Source organism: Ascidia mentula, chromosome 5 (genome assembly GCF_947561715.1).
Source record: "Ascidia mentula chromosome 5, kaAscMent1.1, whole genome shotgun sequence".
Classification (NCBI taxonomy): domain Eukaryota; kingdom Metazoa; phylum Chordata; class Ascidiacea; order Phlebobranchia; family Ascidiidae; genus Ascidia; species Ascidia mentula.
Window position 1 is genome coordinate 19496094 of NC_138570.1, and position 26528 is coordinate 19522621.

General features: G+C 41.8%; 2 protein-coding genes across 4 annotated transcripts; one reads left to right on the forward strand and one right to left on the reverse strand.

Annotated features, from left to right (window-relative positions):
- Positions 1-9791: 9791 nt before the first annotated feature.
- LOC145903149 (uncharacterized protein F54H12.2-like) lies at positions 9792-11099 on the reverse strand. Its single transcript, XM_082991223.1, has one exon. It carries the CDS (start codon positions 11097-11099, stop codon positions 9792-9794), a length of 1308 nt encoding a protein of 435 aa, XP_082847349.1.
- Positions 11100-21140: 10041 nt separating this feature from the next.
- LOC145902581 (uncharacterized) lies at positions 21141-25211 on the forward strand. 3 transcript variants are annotated; one of them, XM_082990613.1, is made up of 6 exons: positions 21141-21293; positions 21460-21647; positions 21810-22669; positions 22782-22916; positions 23252-23296; positions 24036-25211. In XM_082990613.1, the coding sequence occupies exons 1-6, from the start codon at positions 21276-21278 to the stop codon at positions 24788-24790; spliced, it is 2001 nt and encodes a 666-aa protein (XP_082846739.1). In that variant the 5' UTR covers positions 21141-21275; the 3' UTR covers positions 24791-25211. The 3 variants fall into 3 exon arrangements, with proteins under 3 accessions (XP_082846739.1, XP_082846740.1, XP_082846741.1); XM_082990614.1 differs by having other exon boundaries at positions 21460-21641; XM_082990615.1 differs by having other exon boundaries at positions 21460-21629.
- The last annotated feature ends 1317 nt before the right edge of the window (positions 25212-26528 follow it).

The window sequence follows — 26528 nt, forward strand, 5'->3', positions numbered from 1 at the left end:
AGCATGGGTTTGATCACAGAATATTGTGCTGGCGGAAATCTACGACAACTACTCCTAGATCACAACCTCGACATCAAAATTCCTCTACGTCTTCGGATGCTCAAAGAAACCATGGATGCAGTCGTTTTCTTCCACGAGTTTCCAGAGAAACCTCTGGTTCGCGATGACCTGAAACCCGAAAATATCCTTGTAACCCACGAACTCCATGCAAAGGTTGCCGACTTTGGTAGCGCTAGTTTGGCCGCAGTCACTGGTTCGACCACCGTTCGGGCTCCAGTCGAAGGCAAAAAAATCCAATTCACTGCCGAATATACGGCACCAGAAAAGCTAGCAAATATCACAATGAAGCCGAAGAAAGAACACGATGTTTATAGTACTGGAGTGATGACCCACATGTTCATCTTCCGTGAATCTCCCTACCCACCATTGGATGCAAATAAACTGTGGATTGCGATCATCAACGGAGAGAGACCTGACTGTGATGAGATTGAAGAGTTGAAAGCAAGCTTGGGTGACGGTGACAGGGAAATCCATACAACGATGGATGAAGAAATGAAACGATGTTGGGATCAGGATCCGAAGAAGAGACCTCCTATGAGAGAAGTTCGCGACCGATATCAACGATTGTTAGACAAGCAAAACCCAGCTGCCATCTTGCAACACGTGACAGATTCCGTGCGGCAAATGGATTTAAACGACCCTATCTCAACCAATCAGGGTCAACTCGTTCCGCTTCACCAGTTTTCTACGCTCTCTGGAAAGTTTCATTCGTCGGAAGGTAAAAATGATATTTGAAACATGTGATTAGTTGTTGATGTTTGTTGTAAGCAATGCACTACATTTGCTTGAGTCCTTTTAGGTTAATGTTGATTTTGTATGTTTGTATTAGCCGGAAAACCTGAAAGAAGCATTGACCTTCCTAGTACATCTCGTGGCAACCAACAAGGTCGATCACAACACGATGTATCTGAACTACAAATGTCATCTCATCAGCATGTAACTTCATTGCCAAGACAACAAGGTACACGCTTTGCTGCAATTCAATTGATCGTCTAGTTAAGTCTGCAAGAGCAACCTTGGCTAAAGTATTGTTTCTTGCATCGTGCAATTAATTCAACATTTCATTTCGCCGAAAAATGGACGCATTAGCAACGCCTAAACGGGTGAACACTAATGCAAACTCGATTCGATTTCACCTCGTGTCTTGGCATGCGAGAACATGCATTGTTTTCCCAAACGTATTTCTTTTAAAGCAACGCGTGAATAATAGGATTTGGTGACAGTCGAATATATGTGATTACGTCATACAATATATTGCCATAACAAAACATTAATTTCAGATAGATTCCAAAACCAATCACTGCATAATTAATAAAAGTTAGTAGTATAGGCTCGCCATGAAGATGCAGCAATAGTTCCTCGGATGTAGGTCTCCCTCCGATAAGGTCCTTGGCTCCGAAAAATGTCCCCCTCCTCCTATCAGATCTTTAGCTCCGAGCCCGCTTCTCCGCTAAAATAGAGCCCTTTTAGCTTTCGGGCTTCACGCTTTCGGGCTTCCGCAACAGTTCTGAGAAAGTCGGGTGTGTGTGTGTGAGAGGCATGTGGTTTGAGAATTAAAGATAAATTTGTGTGAAATTAGATTAAAATTAGAGCTTTTTTTTTTTCGCCACTGTGTGTAGGTGAGAATAAATGTTAACCAGTGGGGAGTGTTCAATTCTCTAATGCAGTGTGATTTCATCGGTGTTTAACAGGTAAGTTTCGTAACATGTTTTTTAGGCCAATCGTTGTGATCGCTTTCACATGATGGTGTAATATGTTTTCTTGAAAGAATATGCGGTTGTTCCTGGTTTTGTGGCGGAAGGAATTGAAAGCAACATGTTCATTTTTGATCGCTTTCACATGATGGCGTAATATATTTTCTTGAAAGAATATGCGGTTGTCCCTGGCTTTGTGGCGGAAGGAATTGAAAGGAATATGTTAATTTCTAAGCTGTTGAGTGTTTTCGTGCTTATTAATTTTGAAAGCATGTGGCATTTTCAAAACTGTCAAGTGTTTTTCCCGCGCAACTACCTCCCGCCCCTGTTGAACAGGAATGTTTTTCTTTTAGGGGGAAAAATAGGGTTGTGTCATTCCACCTACTGGAAGTTGCATGAATTTATGGCGATGTAGCAATGGCGTTATCATCCCAAGCTGTTTCGCGGGGAAGTGGTGAAACCCGTTATCAATAGCCTTCTGAATCCCTTCCTTGTTTAGATTCACGTATGTGTTATTGTTGGAAAATAGTGTTTTATCATTCATACTACCGGGAATTTAGATTGATTTCTTGCTTTGTTCACAACCGATTTCACATTAGCTAGGGAAGCCGTTCATGAGCTGTAGTTGGCGGGAGAAATCTGTTAGAAGAAGGTGATTGCACCATTTCATGGGTATGAAAGTAAACGGAAAAAAGTTCGGCTATAAAAAAAGTTTCACCACGTGTTTCGTTCAATTTGGAAGTTGGAATACGTGCTGGTGCGTTCAGTTTTGGGTATAATGGAAAACGCACAGCGTATGTTTGTTTGTCCTAATTGTCAAACGAAATTTTGGAATGAAGCACAGTTATCCAGACACGTCCTTCTCTGTGACGTCGAGAACGTGTGCGAACACTGTAAAAAAAGGTATTTTGTTACATTGTTTTGTGTTTTCTGTGTCGTTTCTTTTGTTACGATATTTGTTTATGTTACAGCTTTAGTACCAAGAACAACTTAAAGCGTCACGTAAAGCAAAGTTGTACCAAGTTGCAGTATCCGCAAAAATCTATACAAACATTTGCGAATGCTGAAACTCAGACGGAGGAAGTGGAGACAATCGACAGTCAAGCGAATGCGGGGCGCGCGAAATGTGTGAAACGATTGAGGTAAAATATAATTGATGAAATAAAAAAACAAAACTTACGTCTTTCGTAATGTTGTCTAGGTGTGAAAACGGACCACCGGCAGAAGAAGAACCATGTAACATTGACACCAACACTGCAAAAAAAATTAGGTTGTAAGATATTTGTGTGATTTTTTTGTCGGTTATAACAATAGTTTTTCTGTTAGATCTGACGAAACAAAACATGGTACTTCCAGTATTGGTCAAGCTGTTGATCTATTAATTGGTGAAACTACCAAGTCGCCGAATACAGATTTTTCTGCACAGGACGTAATGTAAGAAAAAAGATTCTTTGATGGAAAAAACAAAAAAAATTAAATGTTGTACATTGTTTTGTAAGGTTTTTGCTACAAGGCAACGGCGAAAGCTGCGGTGACGAAACTTTTTTTTTCGGAGAAGGTCAGAATGTTTCAACACAGACCGAGAATGGATTTTTAAACACTCCACAATACATAGAATGCAGAACACCGAGTGAAAGCGTTCCTCACGAGTTCCCCGTTGAAAGGTGACAAATAAAAAAAATACATATTTTCGAAGTTTAATTCCCCTTTGTGTCGCAGTTCTGACCCCTTTTTTGTGGAATTGGGTCCAACACTACATCCTGAAACATCGGAGACTGCTGAAACAACAACTTTGATGAATCAAGAGAGGTTTGTATATCACCGCGCGCCGGATCATGCAATACAATTATTTCTATTTTGTCGTTTATTCTTACAGTCAGTTGGATGTCTCTCGGTGCTCTGAAGACTCGGAATTTACACTTTCTCAGATCATAGCCTGCGACGAACTATGGTAACCACTTGTTTGTTTGTTTTTTTGTTTTAGAACCTGAGTAATTTTTGTTTTTCTTTGGGTGGTGAAATCATCTGCTATAGGTAACTTTTTTCTTTTTTTCCAGCGACGAAGCCTTGCGTAAAGATGAAGAGAGTGAAAATGTTGTTTCCTATTCACCCGAGACTTCAGAAGAGCGGAGAGAAGTGCAGAGGGGTAGGTGCGTGTTTTTTGTACATTCTTATCTCTGTAGCAGACCATTGAAACGGTTTGTGTTTGTTCTCAGTGGAAGAAGCGGCGAAGGATCTGGTGGAGGCGATACAGGGTTGCGATCCGTTGCGCTTTCATCCCGGTCTGACTTTGACGACCGCAGCGCTGTTATCAGCAGCGATCTGGTATCTGACAATGGGCGAGCAATCCAAAACTTCCAAAGACGAGGGAAACTGACCAGTGTTTATAATTACCGCCTTCCGCTTGACTGGGCTAGAGTTGGTGACATTGTCGATGAAATATTATCTGCAAGAAGTGAAAGATTTCGTATTAATGCTGGTTTTGGGTTTACCCTGGAAAATCTCTCGGGGGAAACACGTTTTTTTCACTCGTCACCTAATAATTTCCAAGTCTTCCTAGCGCCTTATACAGTTCGCACGCGTGATGAGTTGTTAACGTTTTTCGCCGCTTTGCGAGATGTGGATGTTTCAGAAAAAGTTCGATTGGAACGACCGGATACTTCTTGGAAAGTTAAGGAGGTTTTAAACGTCACCCTGTATGTATATTATTTGTCATCGCCGCTTATTGGTCATGGTGTCGAATTGCCTCTGTACGTCGCACGAAATACAGGACTGCGTGCGCTGAACAAAACTCCCGACGGTCGTCGTCTTTATGGGGATAATTTGTGCTTTTTCAGATGTCTTGCGCTGTTTTTGAACCCAAACCTTGTGAAAGGGGTTAGTACTAAAGCACGTGAACTGTGTCAACAATTCTCACAGCACGTTGAGCAAAAAAGCGCTATTTTTCCCGGTGTGACATTGGAAGACTTGCCCAAATTGGAGAATTTTTTTCAAGTCAACATAAATGTCTTTGAGTTAATGCCGGGAGAACAATCGAAATGTAAACTCAAATGGCGAAGTGTAGCCCGTCTAAGTGAGAAGCGAGATCCAATTTTAAACCTCAACTTATTCCAAACCCACTTCAGTTTGATCCACGACCTAAACAGATACTGTTCAACATACTGCTGTCGGGTTTGCTTAGCTTCGTTCACACACCGTGTAAACTGTGAGCAGCACCAAGCCACCTGCACTATGCTAACGAAAGAAATTTATAAGTTTGGGTATTTTTCTTCTCCGAAAAGCATGGCCGAAAGACTTGCAGACGCCGGGGTCGTGGTTGATTTATCGATGAACATGTCCCCATTCTTCGTTTGCTTTGATTTCGAAAGTTATTTCTCTACTGCGAGTCTTCCCCCTGCGGCGCCCAAAACCAGATATGTAGCCGAACACTTACCTTTGAGTGTGTCGCTTTGTTCTTCTGTCCCGGGGTATGAAGCACCGCGGTGTTTGGTGTCGGAAGGAAGCAGTCAGGAGTTAGTCGAACGCTTTGTTGGTTACTTGCATGAAATTCGAAACGCCAGCTCAAAGATCTTGCTTCAGCGTTTTTCGGGCGTCATCAGACAGTTGGAGACAATTGTTCGAGACAGTTGTGAACGTGAAAAATGTGATCGTGAAGAGCACCCGTTGTCCAAACTGCAGAGTGACTTGAATCTTTACCTAACCAATACCACTGTGATCTCTTTCAATGGCGGTTCATATGACTTACAACTGATCAAGCGATTTTTGTTTCCCGCTTTGTTAAAAACCGATAAGATTTTGAATGTGGTGAAACGGAACAATCAATATTTGTCTATAAAAACAAGGTGTTTCGAATTTCTGGACCTGCGGAATTACGTGGCGGTAAACTGCTCATACGACAAGTTGTTGCGCGCGTTTGAATGCAAGCAACTGAAGGGTGATTTTCCTTACGAGTACATGACAAATATTGAGAGATTAAATGAAACTTGTTTACCTTCACAAGAATCTTTCTACAGTTCTCTTCATCGATCTACAATTTCAGATGAGCGTTATCAGAGCTGTTTAGAAACTTGGCGGTCTGAAGGCATGACATCACTCAAAGATTATCTCATTTGGTATAACAACCGTGACGTGGTGCCTTTTGTAGAGGTAGTTTCGAAACTCTCCAATTTTTACAAGACGCTTGGAGTAGAACCGTTTAAACAGGCTCTTTCCGTTCCCGGCGTAACTCTAATCTATTTGTTCAAAACAATGGATCCAAACATAGGAATTCCACTTTTCGGTGAAAAGTTTAAACACATTTTCAACCTGGCCCGTCAAAATATTGTCGGCGGACCAGCTATCATTTTCCATCGCTACCACGAACGCGGACTTACCGCAATACGTTCAGTGAAATACGAGGTTGAAGCTCGTCTTTGTCAAAGTGTTATTGGTTGGGACTGCAACGGATTATATGTTTGGGCTATGTCCCAGCATCATGGGACATCGTTTTTCACGGTTCTCACCTATGAGAGCGATTCAGACCATTTTACGGTCTCCCATTCTTCCAGACACGGTCACCTTGCTCGTATATGGTTGGAATTTTGTTCAGAAAAGGACAAGGTTTTCATTCAACATCACTTCAACGGCGGAGAATCTCGTATTGGCAAGCGGAATATTCCAGTAGACGGGTATTGTCACGCGGAAAAAAGAATCTATCAGTTTTTCGGGTGCTACTATCACGGCTGTCGAGTTTGTGAACCGCGATTTTGCTTTGCAGATAAAAATAAACCGATGAGAGCTCGTGAAAAAACAGCGGAAATTACCGCTTATTTCCAACGTCTCGGTTACACTGTGGTTCATACATGGGAGTGTGAGTGGCAGGCTTTGCAGTCGCGTGACAAGACAGTTCACAAGTTCGTTGCTTCTCGCATGTTTCAGAAACTGCGCATTCCAAAGGTCAGGAATTTTGTGAACGTGCTAGAGGCTGTGCGTTCCGGTGCCCTGTTTGGACTGGTAGAATGTGATATTTCAGTTCCTCCAGAGAAGCGAGAATACTTCAGCGAATTCTGTCCTATTTTCAAGAACATAGATGTTTCTCGTGCTGATATTGGTGAATATATGTGCGGTTTTGCAGAAAAGCATGGTATCATGTCTACCAAACGTCGCTGTTTGATTGGAAGTTTTAAAGGCGAAAAGATTTTGTTGGCTACGCCTTTGTTGAGATGGTATTTGTCCCACGGTTTGGTTGTGATCCACATTTATCAAGTGATTTGCTACGAATCGAGGCGCTGTTTCAAGCCCTTTGTAGACGCAGTCACGGCAGCGCGACGAACAGGAGACGTTCAACCAGATAAAAAATTGATCGGGGACACGTTTAAGCTGCTAGGTATGACTCTTGTTATGTGTTGATGTTAGTTTTGCCCACCGCTAAAAAAATAGACTCGGTAAAAAAAAAATTTTATTTTTTATTTTTTTAGGTTTAATTTTTTTTTAGGTTTTTTTTGTGATTACATGTGTTCTTCCGTTACCTAGGCAACTCTTCTTACGGAAAAACGCTCACCAACAAGCACAAGCATATGGAAACGTTATTTCAATGTGAAAAAGACGCACAAAGTTCGATCAATTGTTCAAGATTCCGCCATCTGGAAAAAGTGAACGATGATTTGTACGAGGTCAAACTAAAGAAGAAAAGAATCTACCAAAATCTACCCATCCATATCGGTTTCAGTGTTTACCAGTACGCGAAACTACGAATGTTACAGTTCTACTACGACTTTCTCGACCGCTTTGTCGACCGTAGAAATTTCGAACTCACAGTGACTGATACCGACTCGCTTTACGTCGCTTTGGCTGGAAGTACCCTGGACCAGGTGGTTAAACCGTGTTTGAAACGGGAATTTTATTCCACCTTGCACACTTGGTTCCCTTCGCCGTGTTGTGACATTCACCGATCTGAATTTATCGAAACCCGCGTTGCCAACCGCCACTTTCACCAAAGACCCTGTTGCGTGCAACGCGAACGCTTTGACCTTCGCACGCCGGGTCTGTTCAAAATTGAATGGGCGGGAAGCGGTATCGTAGCCCTTTCAGCCAAAACGTACTTTTGTAAAGGTGAAAACGGCGACAAACAAACCTCAAAAGGCATTAATAAGCTCCAAAATCCGCTTACGTTTCAGCAATACCTCAACGTGCTACAAACCGGTGTGAGCGGATCGGGAAAAAACACAGGTTTCCGAGTTTTCAATCAAAGTATATTTACCTATGAACAAACTCGCAGTGGGATTGGTCATTTTTACTGTAAACGTAAGGTTTTGGCCGATGGTGTATCTACCGAACCACTAGATTTGTAAACCGATGTTTGTTTGCGCTTTCTAACCGTTCTGTCTTATGCCACTTTTTGTGTGAGCGGTGTGTGTGTGTGTGTGTGTGTGTGTGTGTGTGTGCGTGGTGTGCGTGGTGTACGTGCGTACGTGTGTGCGTTAATAAAAGCACAAGGGAGTTTTGTACTCGATCATTTGATAAAAAAATGCGTAACTCAGCATATCCACCAGGAGCGGATGAACGAGAGAGAGAGAGAGCGAGCGAACGAGAGCGAGAAAACAATTTACGTGGCATACAGCCGTGTGCGGTTTAGCACCATCTGGACGCTGGACTATTTCGACGTCATTTCCTCCTTTTTCAGTAATAAATAAGACCGCGTGTAGCGATCTATGGCATAGACGCAGTCTCATATACCGCCAAAGCAAACTCGTCGAAACAAAAACATGTCGTTCAATAAACGTTTGCACCCCGACACAGTGGATTTCCAAAGCAAGCGACGCAGTGCAACTGAAAATCTTGCGGACATTTGCAAAAGAAAAACTCCTGCAGGTAAACAAACACCGACCTGCGTTGCAATTGTGTGTTTGTGACGTATTTTTATCTCTTCGAACAGGTTCCAGGCTACGATGTGCAACACTGTACGTGAGGTTCAAAGGAGAGTTCTTTACCCAAGATGAGCTGCGAGAGCTTGCAAAAAGCTTGTTCTCGGAGTCTCCGTATATTTTAATGACGCCAAAACCGTCCTCGGACGGTTTCTCACGTGTACAAATTGTCTACTGGGCGACTTCAACTGCTCTAGACGATTGCCTGATTGAAGACCAAGCAAAAAACATGTCTTTTGATCTGCTGTCAGATGGTATAGGTTTAAGTTTCAAGTCGAAGTCGGTATTCTCGCCTGTCGGTTATCTGACGCCGCTGATTGGAAATATAGAATCATTTGAGTTCAACTACTGCTATTCGCATCTGGTCGAGGCCTCCATTCGCGAAGAAGCCACACGCGTGGAAAACATATTCTTATCAACAGATAAAACTAAGTTGTCTCCACTCGGTGTGCCTTCGCTTTGTCGCCAGGTTTCGGATGAAGACCCATAACCCCCCTCCCTTCCTCAACCGCACCGCCCCCCTTTTTTTTAACACAAACCCCCTCCCCTCTGCTCCGCAGAGGGGGCTAAGCAGCCACTCACCGAAGGTGAGTGCTTAAAGGGGGGGGAAAACAATGACGTCATTTTTGTGTGTGTGTGTGTGCGGCGACTTGTATTCGAAAAAATAAACAGAGTTACAACACACTTGAAACAACGGTGTCCACCATGGCGTCATTTTTTAGCAGGTCAGACGAAAACGACTTGACAATAGTGGACATGGGTAGGCCACGAGCGCGAAACAGTACAAAGTAGATACAATGTTGACCACAGGCAGCCGAAAGGGGATGTTGAACCACTCGTGAATTCCATTTCCATTCTGTGGCGTTTCTGTTTAGAAATGCGACAAACTCTTGGTGCATCGGTTTGCGTCCAAAACTATCGAAAAATTCAGCGCGATCGCCTGCATCGAAATAAATCGCCAACCAATGTGTACCTGATCGGTTACTTTTATCGGTATTTACAATGTACGCTTTTGGCGACGGGTGCTGGTTGTGGAATAAAGTTTTTAGCTCATCTCGCGCGTAAACTCCATAAAAAACAGTTCGCGCCACTTGATCCCGGAGCAACACGGACGCTATTTCAATTTCATTCATTTTCACGCAGCGTAATTGAAAAGAACATTTCTGTGCTTCGTTATTTCGATTATGCTGTCGAATTCCGCGTACACCAAAATATTTATAGAATTCGGCAGCGCCGTTCCGAAATGCGCCTCCAAACGTATATTTCCGTGTTTTACCAGTTCAAACGAGGCATCGGTCGCTTGACTAGGGGTTAGATCGAAACAGTACAGAGTAAATCCGCGGGCGTAATCGTTGAACGATATTCCGTTTCCTTCGTCCGAAAATTGCACCCCGAGACCGGTAAATAACGACAAATAACTCCTGACGTGTTGTTTTGAGTTATAGTCGGGTTGCAAAGGCTTTGCGGGTGTTAGTTTACCATTGTTGTATAACGCCAGGTAGTTTACGTCGAAATGTTTAAAGTGAAACGGGTTTTTTGCATAACTTCCATTGAAGGCGTCGTTGTCGACGAAGCCAACTACCACGCGTCTAGGTATCTGACCACTGAGAAATGTGTCGTGTGTGGTTGAGAGATTTCCGGCGGGGACCGAGTAAACCTGGACCGTCGCACGTGTAATCGGGTAAAGCGCGGAAGATTTCTCGAGCGCCTTGAGATGACCAAACATCACGGGGGCAGAGGGGGTAATTTTACGCACAAATAGGCGGACGTCACGTAAGTTCGTTTTGTAATCTGACCCCGCGGCGGCCATGATAGAAAACGCGTCTTTGCTCCTGATTAATCGAATCTTCACATCAACTCCATTCAACAAAAATCGCGGTTGAAATACAACATCCAAGTGAAGTTTGCCGAACATTTGTATGTTTTGACTGTCACTCGCGCGCGATTTACGCGTGGTGAAACCCCCGTTGCGCGCGCCTAACGTCTCAAACTGGCCTGCGGAATCGCGGTGCCACATTGCCGCTGTTAATTGAGAGGTCTTTGCATCGTTCCCAAAGTTCAGTAGTGTTTCAAGGTAGGCTCTATACGCATAAGTATTACTCGCGGGGGTTACTAATTTGTTGTTCAAACTTAAATCTACTTGATCGAACAGGGCATGCATCCAGTAGTTGCAAGGAGCCACTGCTGCATCGGCAGCTATGGCTGTTCCGTCGCCTTTCGTGATACGCGCTGTGCACAAAAGCATGAGACTGGACAGGTCGATGTAATGTTCACCGGAACCGGAAATGAGAAATTCGATGGGTCCTGCGTCGTTGAGAGTGGAGAGCGGAGCGAATTCAACCCAAGTCGATTGTTCGACACTGACCTGAGTCGGTTTGATCGCGAACAAGTCAAGTTCGCTTTTAGTGCATTTTCCAGAATGTTGGTTTATCAGACTGCCCATGTCGTTTTTTTTGTAGCCGCTGCTGTTGTCGTTCTTACGAGAAAATGTCTGTCTTGCTTCGTCTGATGGCCGCGGCACGTTTCTTTCTCTTGGCTGCTTTTCGCCGTTTCGACGCTGGCTCACCGGGAGGGTTCCTGAACGAGCGCTGTACCGAACGCAATAATCTCGCACCAGCTTCTCTGCTGCGTTTTATAGCGGCAGCCCTAGGAGACTGCCCGCTCAACACGTCACCCGCCATTTGGGCCCCTGTTTGTACGATTTGCTTCCCAACGTGTTTCGCTCCACTTTTCAACATAGGCAACACAGCTCTACCGAGTGTTGCGAATAGGCTACCTAAACCTGCGCCGTTTTGCGGTCGCCCACCGGCATAATAAGGTAATGCACCACCGGCTTGTGTCATGTAATATTGTTCAAAATCACGAATATCGTCTTGAACGCAATAGGGAGTGCCGCAATGGCGTTGCATTTCACTGAAATTGCAAAGGTTTTTTTCTCAGGTGAAGTGTAACCACCACACGACCACTTTCAAAAGGAATTTCGGCCCCGAATTCGTTTCTTAAACTTAGTTCTATGCTTCGGATGGTGTTCGCTCTTACTGGATGGTAAGATAATCTGTTGAACCTTTTAAATACAGTCGCGCCAGGTTCTCCTTGTACCGGTATGGTGTCAAGCAAAGGCACGATTGAATCACCCACAATGCGTCCGTGTAAAATGTCAGAATAGACAAAGATAGAAGAAAACGCGTGATTTTCAAGTGTACAGGGCCTGCGACCTGTGTGACAGCCCGCTTCGAGCGTCGCCGCCTTTGTGGTAGGATCGTTCCCCAACAAGTGCCATAAATCAGGTGACAGCTTCATCCGACACCCTCGCGGTAGATTAATTTTGGTAAATCGTGTCACAGGGTCAAATGCGACTATGTTTTTGATTACACCCCCTTCTGGAGGATAGGATTCGTCATCCAAATCACGGAGATCCCGTTTAAAACGTTTACTGCCTTCGACCCTTATTAATTTTCTCATTGCATTCGTAATTTCCGATCCACTTTTATAGTTTCCATTGGGAAGGGTAAAGTTCGCAATTGGCGCGCGTTCACCTGCACTAATACCGAACCACATGTCATTAAATTTCTCATTCTTCCACGTCCGCGGGTACTGGATATCGCTGAGCGCCACTTCCCACCGTCCCGGCTCGAGAACGACCACTTGCGGCAGCTTGGTCGTGTAATTCGCCGCTCTGTTTTGAGGGTAATACTCCAGGCTGCTGTTGCTCGGAAGGGTTATGAAGAACATGTTTGTTTCGCAAACTGGGTGCCGGTAAAAGATAACCCACTCCGCTCGCAAGTAAAGCTGTCCAAAGATTCGCGTTCGGATTTCCCAAGGTCAAATTCACGATACTAGCGATGACTACAGTAAAAACGAGCAATACTTGAGAAAAAAACACAACTTCTTCACGGGGTAAAATACGTCCGCACCACACCCAATCGCTACTTTTGGACGGCATTCGAAATCTCAAGCGGAAAAATGTACGATGTCTTTGGCGTTTATCCACGAATTAAAACCTTCCGGGTAGTTTGACCATTTTATAAGCAACTGCTCGACCCCACGCCTTTTTCGTTTTTCCAGTACCTTCTCCACGGTAAAAAGATCCTTTTCCACACTTTGTAATTCTTCTTCGTAAAATGAACCTCTTATTAATTCACGGTTGTAATCGTTCAAAAAATAGGTGCGAGGAATTGTTCGACGGCGGGTGTTGACAAAAAAAATTTCCTCTGACCAGTTTTGCAGATAACCTTTCTTAAACATTCCGCGGGTGACCGCGATCCGCACCGGTGCACCCACCACAAATTTCCAAGTCCGAGAAGAAGGTCGCGGTAAATCACCATATAAGTTTTGCCAAATTATTTCCTCGTTGGCTCTGTTCACCGACATGGGGGTTGTTCGAATACTCCGGTGATACGAATTGTTGTATCCCTCCACTAAATCATCCAAAACTTCGATGTATTTGGTCTTGGATGTGTGCGTGAAATAACGCCACATGCGCTGTTTCAACGTGCGGTTGAAGCGTTCTACGATCGACGCTTTTGTTTCGTCGTTGTAAGTGGTGAAAAACTCGACTTTACGTTTGCGTAACCACGCTTGAAATTTGTTATTGACAAACTCCTTTCCGCGATCGGTTTGCAATCGTTTCGGTCTGCGATCTGTTGTTTTGAAGATTTTCTCAAACGCTTTTACAAGACTTAAACCCGTTTTTGTTTTTATTGGAATCACCCAAGCGAATTTAGACAAAACATCAATCACAGTCAACAAATACTTAAAGCCCTTGTTGTACGCACTCAGTCTCGTAACGTCCACCAGATCCGCTTGCCATTGGTCGTCTATCCCACCGACCACCACTTTCAAGCGTTTAAAATTTCGACGGACAGGCTTGTGAAGCGTGTAGGTGTCTTCACTTTGCAACCACCTTTTCACCTCACTCCTTTTCCGTCCGGTGGCGTGCGAGAGTCGACTGACTCCACCAAAAGCACTGCGATGCGACGGCGAAAAGTACACGTTTGAAAACTTTACAGATTTATCCATCGTTTCGCCAACCGACTTGTCCTCGCTTGACCTGAAGTGGATACGACTGGGCGCCGACGGCTTGAAGGCACGTCTTTTCTATACCCAAACAACATTGACGGCATGTTGACTTTCTCCAAGGCAGACATAAAATCATTCCAACCAATCGGCTTTGAAGCCAGACGCCTAGGCCGCACGGCAGAATGCACCAAATCTTCTATGTGACTGCCGTTTATTACGCGCCCTTCAATTAAAAGCTCGCCAGTTGGAGAGAAATCGATGTTGGGGTTTTTTTTGACAAAGTCCATCATTCGCTTTGCCTTGTGCTGGAAGGTTCTCGGGGTGGAGTCGACAAGGTGTTTTTCTATCAGGAATTTTTCGGTAGGACGTTCCGTTTCTTCTTGCTTTGTACCCGTGATCGTCACTTCCAACGGTTTGCTGGCATTGGTCTTGTCATAAAACCGATAACGATAAAGCGCTTGGTTGTATAACTTAACTTTTTCTTCCAGCGGAATTGATTCCGATAAAATGTCTTGCATTTTCCTGTCCAACGTGGACAACGCGTTTTCAACCGGAGTCGAACGCGATGAAATTTTGTCTTGCAGTGTTTTAATAATATTCGGATCGACAAGAGCAAGTTTTTGAACGCTTTCCATTATTTTCCACCAGTAAAGAGTTTGCCCAGGACCGGAATTACTGAACCTATGAGTGGGGCCAGCAAGGCAGAAAGGAAACCTCCACGCTGAATTATCTGGCGTTTTTTTACAAGAGAAACTGACTTCTTTCCTAACTGACGAATCCCCTTTTTATATTTACACAGCTTTGCGCGTTGAGGATGAGACAAAGGTACGTTCCCCTTTAAAACGTTTAACGCACATTCACAAATACACTGAAGCAGTTTTCGATCAGCCCCTTTTATAATCGTTCGAACGAGTTTTGGTTTGGCCGAAGCAAGTGTGGCAAGAACAGAAGCGTGGTCATTTAGTCGCTTTGACATTTTTTAGACCCCCTTTGAGTTTTCGGAACATACACAATCTGCGTTTCCCCGCGAAAAATGTTTGTACGCCAGCGAAATTTCTCCGGTGTTGACTGTTTAAAGTCCAAAAGTAAATAACCGTGTGCGCCCCTCGTTGCGTCTCTATAAGATTCTTGCAGCGCTCGACCGCGACCAGGTTGAACTTGCTTCGCAAGATGACTGATTTGGGATGCGTCTCTAGGATTTTTGAAAACGACCAAATAGTGTGCGTTCAAACTAATTGTCCGGTGCTCTTGTCCTTTGTGAAACAAATTTTGGACGATATAAATTACACTAATGTTTCTGTGATGACTTCCCTTAGTGAAAAGATTGGTCACGTTCGCATCACATTCGCGCATTAAATCGTCCAGAATTAAAAGTGTTCGCTTCGAAGAATCAAAGTCGGTCACCATGCCTTGAACAAATTCCACCCCATCTATCTCGTCATAGGCAGATTGCCATTCTCCATAACACCACACAACACGCTCGGGTGTTGGGACCGTCAGTTTTTCCTCTATCAACCGTTTGACAAAAACCGATTTACCGCAAGAAGAAGGCCCGGCTACCAAGCATGTAAACGGATGTAGAAACTCCATTTTGTTTAATAACGTGTGTACCTGTTGCACCTTAAACATACTGAAAGTCGCACAAAAACATCGCTTTAAATACTTTATTTCACAGCACACAAACGAATCACCAGCGAATCAAATAAGTCACTATTTCAGTAATATCAGGTGTCAATGTCCCCACACGTTCTCGCGCACACGCCTCTTCCCAGTTTGGTCCACAAACATCTTTTCCAACCCCATCACTTTCTCGCGAACATGATTTCACGAAGTTTTCTCCTTTATACCTGAGAAGAAACTCACATCGAGGTGAATGTCTGGCATGTTCCTCCCAAGGTGAGTCGTACATCTCCCAGTTGAAAAGACCACGCCCACAATACCAACACTTCACTTTATCACCACTCCCCGTGAAGTAAAAACCAGCTTCGGCGAGTTCTGACGGCGACGCATGGATGTGATAGGGCCAAAAACCAGTCCCGAATGATTTCAACCGCTTTGATTCATTCGACATTGTCAAAAACTTGGGTTGTAAACAAGGAAACTTTTTAACACGTTCAAGAACCCAGTTTGGAGTGCCCAACGTCGAACACAGCAAATCTCCTGCACTCATCATTTTTTCTTGTGTGGCACTAACAATACACTCGTTTGAATTCAATTGCACTATTTATATCCTTAAACACCGCATTCGACCGACCGCATAACCAATATGCTTCCTGTCACACACACCCGACTTTCTCAGAACTCTTGCGGAAGCCCGAAAGCGTGAAGCCCGAAAGCTAAAAGGGCTCTATTTTAGCGGAGAAGCGGGCTCGGAGCTAAAGATCTGATAGGAGGAGGGGGACATTTTTCGGAGCCAAGGACCTTATCGGAGGGAGACCTACATCCGAGGAACTATTGCTGCATCTTCATGGCGAGCCTATACTACTAAAGTTATTGTTTGTTTAGGTGAAACCAACGACAAAACTCAACTGGTGGAAAAGTATTGCAAGCAGCTGAATGATGGAAAATATATTGAAGCAAACTTTACGAAGCAGCAACTCTCTCGGTTGATTGAAGCTCGAATTAAAACCACGGCTGAAGATTTGTGGAAATTCGCAAACAAAAATGAAACCGAGAAGAGATTTCTTGAAGCTTTGTTGATCTTCCAAATATCAGCAGATTTCTATGCCAAGAATCCCAACCCCGAACTTGCAGCTAAAGGTTTGATGGTATGTGCTTATGGATTAAAAGACACAAACAAAGCAATGGTGGAAAGTGACGTCACAAGGAAGCCCATTTTTGATGATTACGTCATTCCTTTTATCAAGGACATTCGCCAACAAATAGAGAACTTAGCAAACGTTGATGACAAACTACGCACTGTGTGTGTGGCCGAATGAATTCATGCCGTCGAACAGAGTCTTGGTCTAATCGACTCCTGGCAATTGAATGAAGAAACCATCAATGAAGGGTTGGAACTGATGAGGAGAAAGTTTGGAGCAGATTCAGTAAAGTTCGAAGTATACGGACACCTCCTCAACAACCTTGGGTTTGTTTGCGGGAAAACTGATGCAAGCAAATATTTCCAAGAAGCAATCCAAGCTTTTCGAATGGCCGAAGATTTCAACACTGAAGAAATAAGGGAGAAAAGGATTAAAACCAGTGAAAACAATCTGAAAATAAACAATCTGAAAAAAAAAATGGCCAAACAGTGACTTTGTGATATACAATTAAATGGAATTTGTTAAACGAAATAACGTTTTCGATTGAACTTGTGACGTCGTAATGACCATTTATTTCAAATCTAGTGACGAATTATTATTGAAATGTGTAAGAATTTTTTCTTTGCTTTTTCTACAATCTTCTACAACTAACATTCAACCAATGCAATACTTGTAAACGGACGTAGAAATTTGTAGCACTGTCCAGTTGCAGCGTGTCGTCCTATGTTGTCTTCGCAACCCATCACCTCCCAGTGTAACTGAGTATGTGATTCTACAGCAGAGTGCGATTCTCTTTGACCTTCAAATGACCCCACACTCCATAACCACGTGATTTTCTCAGAATCCATGATATTGTGAATTCTTTGTGTATAGTTCATTTATGTTGTAGCCATTAGCGCCAAATAAAATGATTTGTTTTTGATATTTCTGTTCAATGCAATGTTGATCTGCAGCTCAAGTAATTAAAACTAATCGGATTTAAATGTTTTGATGAAACCTTTGTCCAGTGTAAGATCATCGGTTTTCTAAGTAAATAACTTTATATATTGACATCATTTCCTATGAACGCAAACCAACATTCCGCTTTGTTCTGATCCACTAACTTAGTTCACTACGTTCGTAAGCTCTCTTCCCCCACCTACCGAATTTTTAAAAATTTTCTCTGCGGCCTGGACTTACGCGAAACGCTTTTTTTTGTGGACTAAACCGTCACTTCGGAGAAGGCAACGCTTTACGTCATACAACTGGTGACGAATGCCAAAAAATTTGAGGCGCTATGTATGGAAACGGCACTAGTTGTGTTAAAAAGTTGAAAATAGTCAGAGGGGAACGATTTTTGCATGAAAATTATGCTGCATATTTCTAATCTCATCGTTTAGTGGTTCTAAATTTTATTGTATACTAAACCCATGTACGAGTTACGTATTATATCATTTGCATGTACTGATGTATATCTAATGGTACTAATATATCATCGTCCCGGATAGGATGACATTAAGGAACTTTGCGTATCTACACCACACATCTGCATCATTTGAACATTAGGGCTCAGAACATCATAAACGATAGATTGTTTTGCAAATATGTTAGAACCCTGACATAAAATTTATGACGGCTTTAAATGCTAGATTTGGTCGGGATTTGACCGAATATTGTCTGTAGGTATTCGGATTCGGATTCAATGCAGGCAGATCTATGTCTCTCCACGGGAAAATAAACTTCCAAAAGCAATTCAACATGTTAAGTCAATCAGATTGTTACCAACCAACATCACACACCTGTCACGGTGACAATGCCAACTGAGAATAACAAATACCAAATATCGATGTTTCATTGAAAATGTTGCGCGGTCAAGAAGGGGGGGGGGGGGGGGGGGGGGGCAATTCCAAATACGCGTGTATGAAGTGACAACCGCGACACGAGAAAAAGGCAATGTCACGCTTCGATGCACACGAGAAAAAGGCAATGTCACGCATGGAGAACAGTGTAGTCGCCACAATGCAAACAAATGTGGAAACAACACCATGGACAATAAGGACGGGGTACGTAATAACGTAACGAAGGGGGTAAACTTAGCGTCAAAAATAACGCTAATAATAAGTCACAGTTTATAATAAATATCATAAACAAGGATTCGTCTTGTGGTTTAAAATAAAATTGATCCGTCCCAAATGCTTGTAGCGAACCTTATCAGTAAGAAATGTTCACTTTTATATCCGACACAAAAATCTTAATTGGCTTTGTACTGCCAACTTGCGGTAAGTTCTCTTTTGTTGTTTTGTCGCTTGAAGATGTTGGAGGTTTTTATTGCGGACAAATATGTTGCCGTAATATTTTTCTGGTTGTTTCCAAACTTCGACGACAGAACTCTGACATGGAAATGGGAATTTACGTTGTTTGTATTCTCCAATCAACGACAAATATTTACATTAAATATGAAATGTATCAAAACGCATTCATAAACACAGAGAAATCGTCCGGTTATATTTACAATTAGTGCATCATAAGTAAAGTTATTATTTCCATATCTGTCCCACTCAAAAAAACACAAAATCACTCCTGTTATCGATAAAAATAATCATTTATCCTCACAACAATTTGAACCCTTTGACCCCACGTTACCCTACATTGGATGTACCCGAGTCAAGTTGCCTGCTTGCTATATGGGTGGAGAGTTTACACTTTTGAGCCATGCCTCCAATTCCCAAACCATAAGAATAATAAACGTATTAAATTTCATTCAGTGGGAGCCACCTAACGGCGAATCTAGTTTTTTCGTTTGCTCACAAGGTGAGAAAATGGGTCAACAAAGTAAATTGTAAGTATTGTCAGGTTGATTGTGGGTTCATTATGGCAAATTGTGTTTATCCTGTATTTTTATGCACAGTCTGTTGATTTTGTTTTTGACATTAAAACTAACAAGAAAGCAATTTAGAAATTGTTAATTCTAATTTGGGGTAAATGTCATTGCTCATTTCATTGTTTAAAAACTATTATTTAAATGATGCCTGCGATAGATTTATTTAGGAGATATATTAACACTTTTAATACCTATCTTGTTGAAGATTTAATCTTTAATTTAGACTGAGTCATTACTATTCAGCATTCCGATACAATTGCATAAATGCGAATAGCCAATCTACAGTAATTCAATTTTATATAAAAAGAAAAGAATGTTTATGAGTCCTGAATCATTTGGTCGAAAGGTTCGGAATTAATTTTTTGTGGTGAGTTTAAGACAGTTCATTTCAAAAATTTTTTGCGCTTCGGCACAATGTAGAGGAGTTTTGACATGATGCTGCATATAATTACAATGGATTTGGCTCTTTTGAGGTTTGATTCCACAAGACTCCGTTGTGTGATCTCTTGCATGATTTAATAGAAAATTAAAAAAATAAAATATTGTCCAGGACAGGAGAAAAAAACACCGCCTTTTATGATGACGCTTTAAAAATTAAAAATAGTACCCGAGTTTGAAATATACCAATAATTTAGGAACACAACTCACGGGTTTTCTCATAATTCTGAGTATAAATAGACTGGCCCATATTGTTATTAACACTGTCATGTTAAAATAAGACGTTTCGACAAAAACTTATGTCATCATCAGTTTGACTGACGCGATTGGTGTAGCTCCATCATTATAAGGAGTTGACCTGACCGACGACACAGATAAGGCTCGCGCGGGTGGTGACGTCATTTTGCTATCGGTCACACACCACTAAGAGGCGGAAAATGCGCAGTGAGCGACGCAAAACGCATTGTGTATTTTGCCGTTTATTGTGTATTTTGCGTTTTGCTCTCTTTATAATGATGGAGCTACACCAATCACGTCAGTCAAACTGATGATGACATAAGTTTTTTTGAAACGTCTTATTTTAACATGACAGTGTTAACAACAATATGGGCCAGTCTATTTATACTCAGAATTACCAATAATTGATTGAGAATAATAAACCTTTTTAAGTGTACCATGATAATTTGAAAGAACATTGCTTGCTTCTTTTTATCGTTTCAATAAATGTTCATATTAGGCGAGCGAGTGCTTGCGTTCGGCTTCACCGTGAGTTTGTCAACAGTCGAGCTAACCTGTGTACAGCGCGATGAAACTATTTAACCGGCGCCGTGCAGCAACATAGACGTGCAGTCATCCGTATCCGCGGGCCTAAATATATTTCTCGCCTCGTTCAACGGATTTACGGAACCAAACCTACTCAGTGAACAAAGCAAATCTACAACTTGCATGTCGAGAATGAATAAAATCGTTTACTTTTCACCCAAATTAAATGCATCCAAGCTACAACTAGGATGATCTCACCGTTGCCAAACAACAAAACCAATCGTACAGTTTAATCATGTTCACATTTTATTGTTCATTTGCGATATTTTACAAAGTGATTAAGAATTATTAATTTTAAGTTTCATTGCATCGTCACTCGTTAATATTTGAAGCGACGTTTTCTGCGGTACACAAAAATTTTTGAATATGATTTTTTTACATCCGTCTGATCGGTGTGACTAAAAAACAAAAACTTGCTTTGTTGGAAACGACGCAATTTTTACAATATAGATGAGTTACAATACTTCCACGGAATTATGAACCAGCAATTCGGTAAGGAATTGCCGACGTTCAACAAAATTCCGTAGACACGAAACGAGGCGCTCATCCGTATCTATTCATTCGCCCTACGGTCAACCACAAAGAGGAACCAACTTATTTTGAGCTCACTTTACTGGAATCGAAGGTAGAAGCAAAGAAGTAAAATTACTACAACTCACTTGAGGATATTTCACTGACAAAAAGTATATGATTTTAGGAAAGAAAAGTGCAAGTGAAAATGTCAACCCACAGCAAGGTAAGCTATTCATCTGTCGACTTTTGAGAGTATATCATGACAAGAATTGTTGTCCACCTAAAACAAGTGCGAGGTATATTTCCGAAGATACAATTTGTGACTAGGATTTCTATTTTAAATATATGCTTTCTACAGTGAAACAATATTTTAATAGTTTGCTGTACAGATGCGTGAGATTGATGCTGGTGAGATTATGTGCGACCCGAGGTCAGCTTTTGTCGGTGGTGGAAGTTTTGGAATGGTTTTCTTGGGTGAACACAAGTCACTGAACAAAGTTGCTGTGAAAATTCTGACTGTACAAGGTGGAATGAGAGACATGCGACTTATTAAAAACACGTTAGTGAAGAAGTGTGTGTAAGTAGTCATGTAAAGTACAAGTATAAAAAATTAACCCTATTAATTGTCATTTGAAATTATAAATTCTGCAAATTTGCTGATATGTACTTTTAACCAATGTACAAAGTTTTTACAAGTTTTTTACAAGTCTTCATGCAATGTACCATCTATTGATTCCAGCATCCTGAACGAACTTGGGAAACTTCAAACCGCCCAATGTGAAAACGTGGTCAGAACATATGGTTGGACAATGCTGTCCTGTAGCATGGGTTTGGTCACAGAATATTGTGCTGGCGGAAATCTACGACAACTACTCCTAGATCACAACCTCGACATCAAAATTCCTCTACGTCTTCGGATGCTCAAAGAAACCATGGATGCAGTCGTTTTCTTCCACGAGTTTCCAGAGAAACCTCTGGTTCACGATGACCTGAAACCCGAAAATATTCTTGTAACCCACGATCTCCATGCAAAGGTTGCCGACTTTGGTAGCGCTAGTTTGGCCGCCGTAACTGGTTCGACCACCATTCGGGCTCCAGTAGAAGGTGAAAAAATCCAATTTACTGCCGAATATACGGCACCAGAAAAACTCAAGAAAATAAGTATGAAACCAAAGAAAGAACACGATGTTTATAGTACTGGAGTGATGACCCACATGTTCATCTTCCGTGAATCTCCCTACCCACCATTGGATGCAAACGAACTTCGGGTTGCAATCATCAACGGAGAGAGACCCGACTGTGATGAGATTGAAGAGTTGAAAGCAAGCTTGAGTGACGGTGACAGGGAAATCCTCACAACGATGGATGAAGAAATGAAACGATGTTGGGATCAGGATCCGAAGAAGAGACCTCCTATGAGAGAAGTCCGCGACCGATATCAACGCCTGTTAGACAAGCAAAACCCAGCTGACATCTTACAACACGTGACCGATTCTGTGCGGCAAATGGATTTAAACGACTCTATCTCAACCAATCAGGGTCAACTCGTTCCGCTTCACCAGTTTTCTACGCTCACTGGAAAGTTTCATTCGTCGGAAGGTAAAAATGATTTTTTGAAACATGTGATTAGTTGTTGATGTTTGTTACAAGCAATGCACTACATTTGCTTCAGTGCTTTGTGGGTAATGTTGATTTTGTATGTTTGTATTAGCCGGAAACCCTGAAAGAAGCAGTGACCTTCCTAGTACATCACGTGACAACCAACAAGGTCAATCACAACACGATGTATCTGAAGTACAAATGTCATCCACTCAACAGCATGTAGCTTCATTGCCAAGACAACAAGGTACACGCTTTGCAAAAAATTCACTTATCTTCTTGTTGAGTCTGCAAGAGCAACCTTGGCTCTTGCTACAAGTAATCTTTGTTACATCATGCAATCAATTCAACTGTTCATTTCGACGGACATTGCAGTCACGACAATTTAGATAGCAATGTATATTTACAACTCACATTGACATAGTGTACAACAAAATAGCTTAAGACCATATTGTACTTTGGGTATAATGGTTTTCATTAGTGCTACCGCTTTAAGCAATGTTGCCAAACCAGTTTTTAGGACAAAAACTTTCTGTTTCAAATGCGCCATCATGCGATTAATGAATTGTTACTTTTTTACAGGTGACGTCACACATTTTACACTGGAGCAAGTGTTTCAACACCAAGGTGAGTGGTTCAGTGTAATTATTATTAAAATATTTCCCAGCATTTTCCTCTGTGTCGTCGCAAACAAATCATTTTTTGTCTGCAATCTCACAAAAAGCACTTTAACATGAACCCAGATACAGTTTGTTGAAAGGTTCACTGGGATCACATTAAGGAAATATCCAAAACATTTTATTCCGACAAAGCCGAAGTAAATTGAAAATAGGCAGGCGAGGTTTGAACTCACGGCCCTTCGCACACCGTTGTACAGTTCTACCCATTAAACCAGGGGTGCGCAACCTTTAGCTCAGCCAGGTCAAACACAACTACCTAGATTAAAGCACGGTCAATTTCTTCCGCAAAATTATGGCACCAAATTATCTTTAACTGCTTATAGTGATGGCAAGAAAAACTTTGCTTAATGCAAACTTACAGTAAAATGGGGACTGGGATCATTGTGGCCTATTGTATGGACAATGTCAATAATGGTCATTATTATACAACAATGGACTTTTCAGCAGCCTGTAAACGGGTGAACAATAATGCAAACTCGATTCGATTTCACCTCGTGTCTTGGCATGTGAGAACATGCATTGTTTTCCCAAACGTATTTGTTTTAAACCAACGCGTGAATATTAGGATTTGTTGACAGTCGAATGTGATGACGTCATACAATATATATGGCCATACCGAAATATTAATTTTAGATAGATTCCAAAACCAATCACTGCACAATTAATGAAAGTTATTGTTTGTTTAGGTCAAACCAACGACAAAACTCAACTGGTGGAAAAGTATTGCAAGCAGCTGAAGGATGGAAAATATATGGAAGCAAACTTTACGAAGCAGCAACTCTCTCGGTTGATTGAAGCTCGAATTAAAACCACGGCTGAAGATTTGCGGGCATTCGCAAACAAAAATGAAACCGAGAAGAGATTTCTTGAAGCTTTGTTGTTCTTCCAAATAACAACAGATTTCTATGCCAAGAATCCCAACCCCGAACTTGCAGCGGAAGGTTTGATGGTATGTGCTTATGGATTAAGAGACACAAACCAAGCAATGGTGGAAAGTGACGTCACAAGGAAGCTCATTGTTGGTGATTACGTCATTCCTTTGATCAAAGACATTCGCCAACAAATAGAGAACTTAGCAAACGTTGATGACAAACTACGCACTGTGTGTGTGGCCAAGTGTATTCAAGCCGTCGAATGGAATCTTGGTTTAATCGACTCCTTGCAATTGAGGGAAGAAACCATCATTGAAGGGTTGGAACTGATGAGGAGAAAGTTTGGAGCAGATTCAGTAAAGTACGAAGTATACGGACACCTCCTCAACAACCTTGGTTTTGTTTGCGCGAAAACATCACGATTTCGTGACGCAATCAAATATTACCGGGAAGCAATCCAAGCTTACCGAATGACCGAAGATTTCAACACTGAAGAAAAAAGGGAGAAGGAGATTAAAATAACTGAAGACAATCTGAAAATAAACGAAGCAAAGTTGGCCAAACAGTGACTTTGTGATATTCAAGCAAATAGATGTTTAATATCCTACGAAATAACGTCTTTGAATGAGTTTCTGACGTCATAATGGCTATTTATTTCACTTGTAGTGATGATTTGTCATTGAAAATTTGTAAGAATAATTTCTTTGCTTTTTTTCCACAATCTACTGCAACTAACATTCAACCAATGCAATACTTGTAAACGGACGTAGAAATTTGTAGCACTGTCCAGTACCCGCGTGTCGTCTTATGTTGTCTTTCGCAACCCATCACCTCCCAGTGTAACTGAGTATGCGATTCTACAGCAGAGTGCGATTCTCCGTGAGGAGTGCGTGACCTTCACATGACCCCGGACTCCATAACCACGTGACTTTTTTAAGTTTTCATGCTATTTTCAATTTTTGTATATAATTCATTTATGTTGTAGTCATTAGCGCCAAATAAAATGATTTGGTTTTGATATTTCTGTTCAATGTTTATCGGCAAACCATATTCTGTAGCAGTGCCTCAACTTCATTCTCTACTCGAACAACGTCGAGAAAATCGCGATTTGTTTTCGAAAAATGGAAGCAATAGAGAGACTTTATCGCTCTACAGAAAATCTATGAGATTACCATGTCACCAACAACACATGTACATACAAAAAAAAACGTGTAACTATGTTATGATCGAGAGTTAAAACCAAATTAGGGCACTGTAATCACGCGTTCAACGCATGTCCAAGTTGTGATGTCCAATAAAACGACATGGGAAAAAAAGAAGAATCATTTCCGGTTTAGGTCAATTCCCGATCGGACAATTTAATAGGAAACACCTGCCGAGCTGGTGGCAGGTGAAAAAAATCTAGCCATAAGAAGCAGCCATATTATAGTTGTGTTATAAATCATGTAATTTGGGCAATGAAGACATATAGGTTAGGCAACTAAACTAGATGCGTAAATCAAGTTAAAATAATTATAGACATTTCTTTAACACAAGTATTCTTTTGCAAATGATAAATAAAGCTAAAATAAACATAACTACTTTTAGTTAATCGGAAAACAAAGTCAACCTAAACATAAACAACCTATTTAGGACACTTAGATAATCAAGCTATATATATAACTGACGTAATCGACCAAATCGGCCAACTTCGGGTTGCATTCAAAAACTCCATACAAGGTACCAATACGTCAGGCCAACCGCAGACTATACAAGCAGAGCTACTAGTGCCTGCCAAATTAGTGTGTTTGAACTGTTGCCGTGTAAGGGTCTAGGCTGTTGGTTATGGTTTGGTACTGCCCATTTTCTGAAGAAACTTTTGCGCCGTGTGCTCTATTACTTTACTGGATTATCGACATTAAACGGATTTAGCTTGGTGGATGTTTGTGTTTAGTCGGGAGACTGCTTAGAAAACGAACAAACTTGTGTAAAGGAGTTATTTAACTACAACAGTACCCTGGAGATAGAGCCTATACGAGGTCGAGTTGCCATCGAGACTCAGTCAGATCCTTTCGAGTGCGAGGCCCTAGACGCAGTCGTACCCCACTGTCACGCAGCGGGGACATACCCGACAACCGTTGCAACAATTTCTATTATTATCACACCCATTCAATTTTAAAATTCTGCAAAGCGTGCACACCCCCGAAGATCATCAATTTCTAACATGCAAAACACAATACGTATGCTAGTCTTCAAAAACTGACACAACATTTAAATGAAAGAGTTTTAAATTTCCAAAAGCATGTTATTCAAAATTTTTTTTTCGTT

What these genes read in the sequence shown, in the direction of transcription:
- LOC145902581 (XM_082990613.1), top strand. An exon ending in ACGTTAGTGAAGAAGTGTGT is followed by an intron (nt 21,648 to 21,809) that starts GTAAGTAGTCAT and finishes TATTGATTCCAG; the next exon opens with CATCCTGAACGAACTTGGGA. An exon ending in TTCATTGCCAAGACAACAAG is followed by an intron (nt 22,917 to 23,251) that starts GTACACGCTTTG and finishes ACTTTTTTACAG; the next exon opens with GTGACGTCACACATTTTACA.
- LOC145903149 (XM_082991223.1), bottom strand. Translation starts at nt 11,099, where the DNA reads ATGGGCAGTCTGATAAACCAACATTCTGGAAAATGCACTAAAAGCGAA.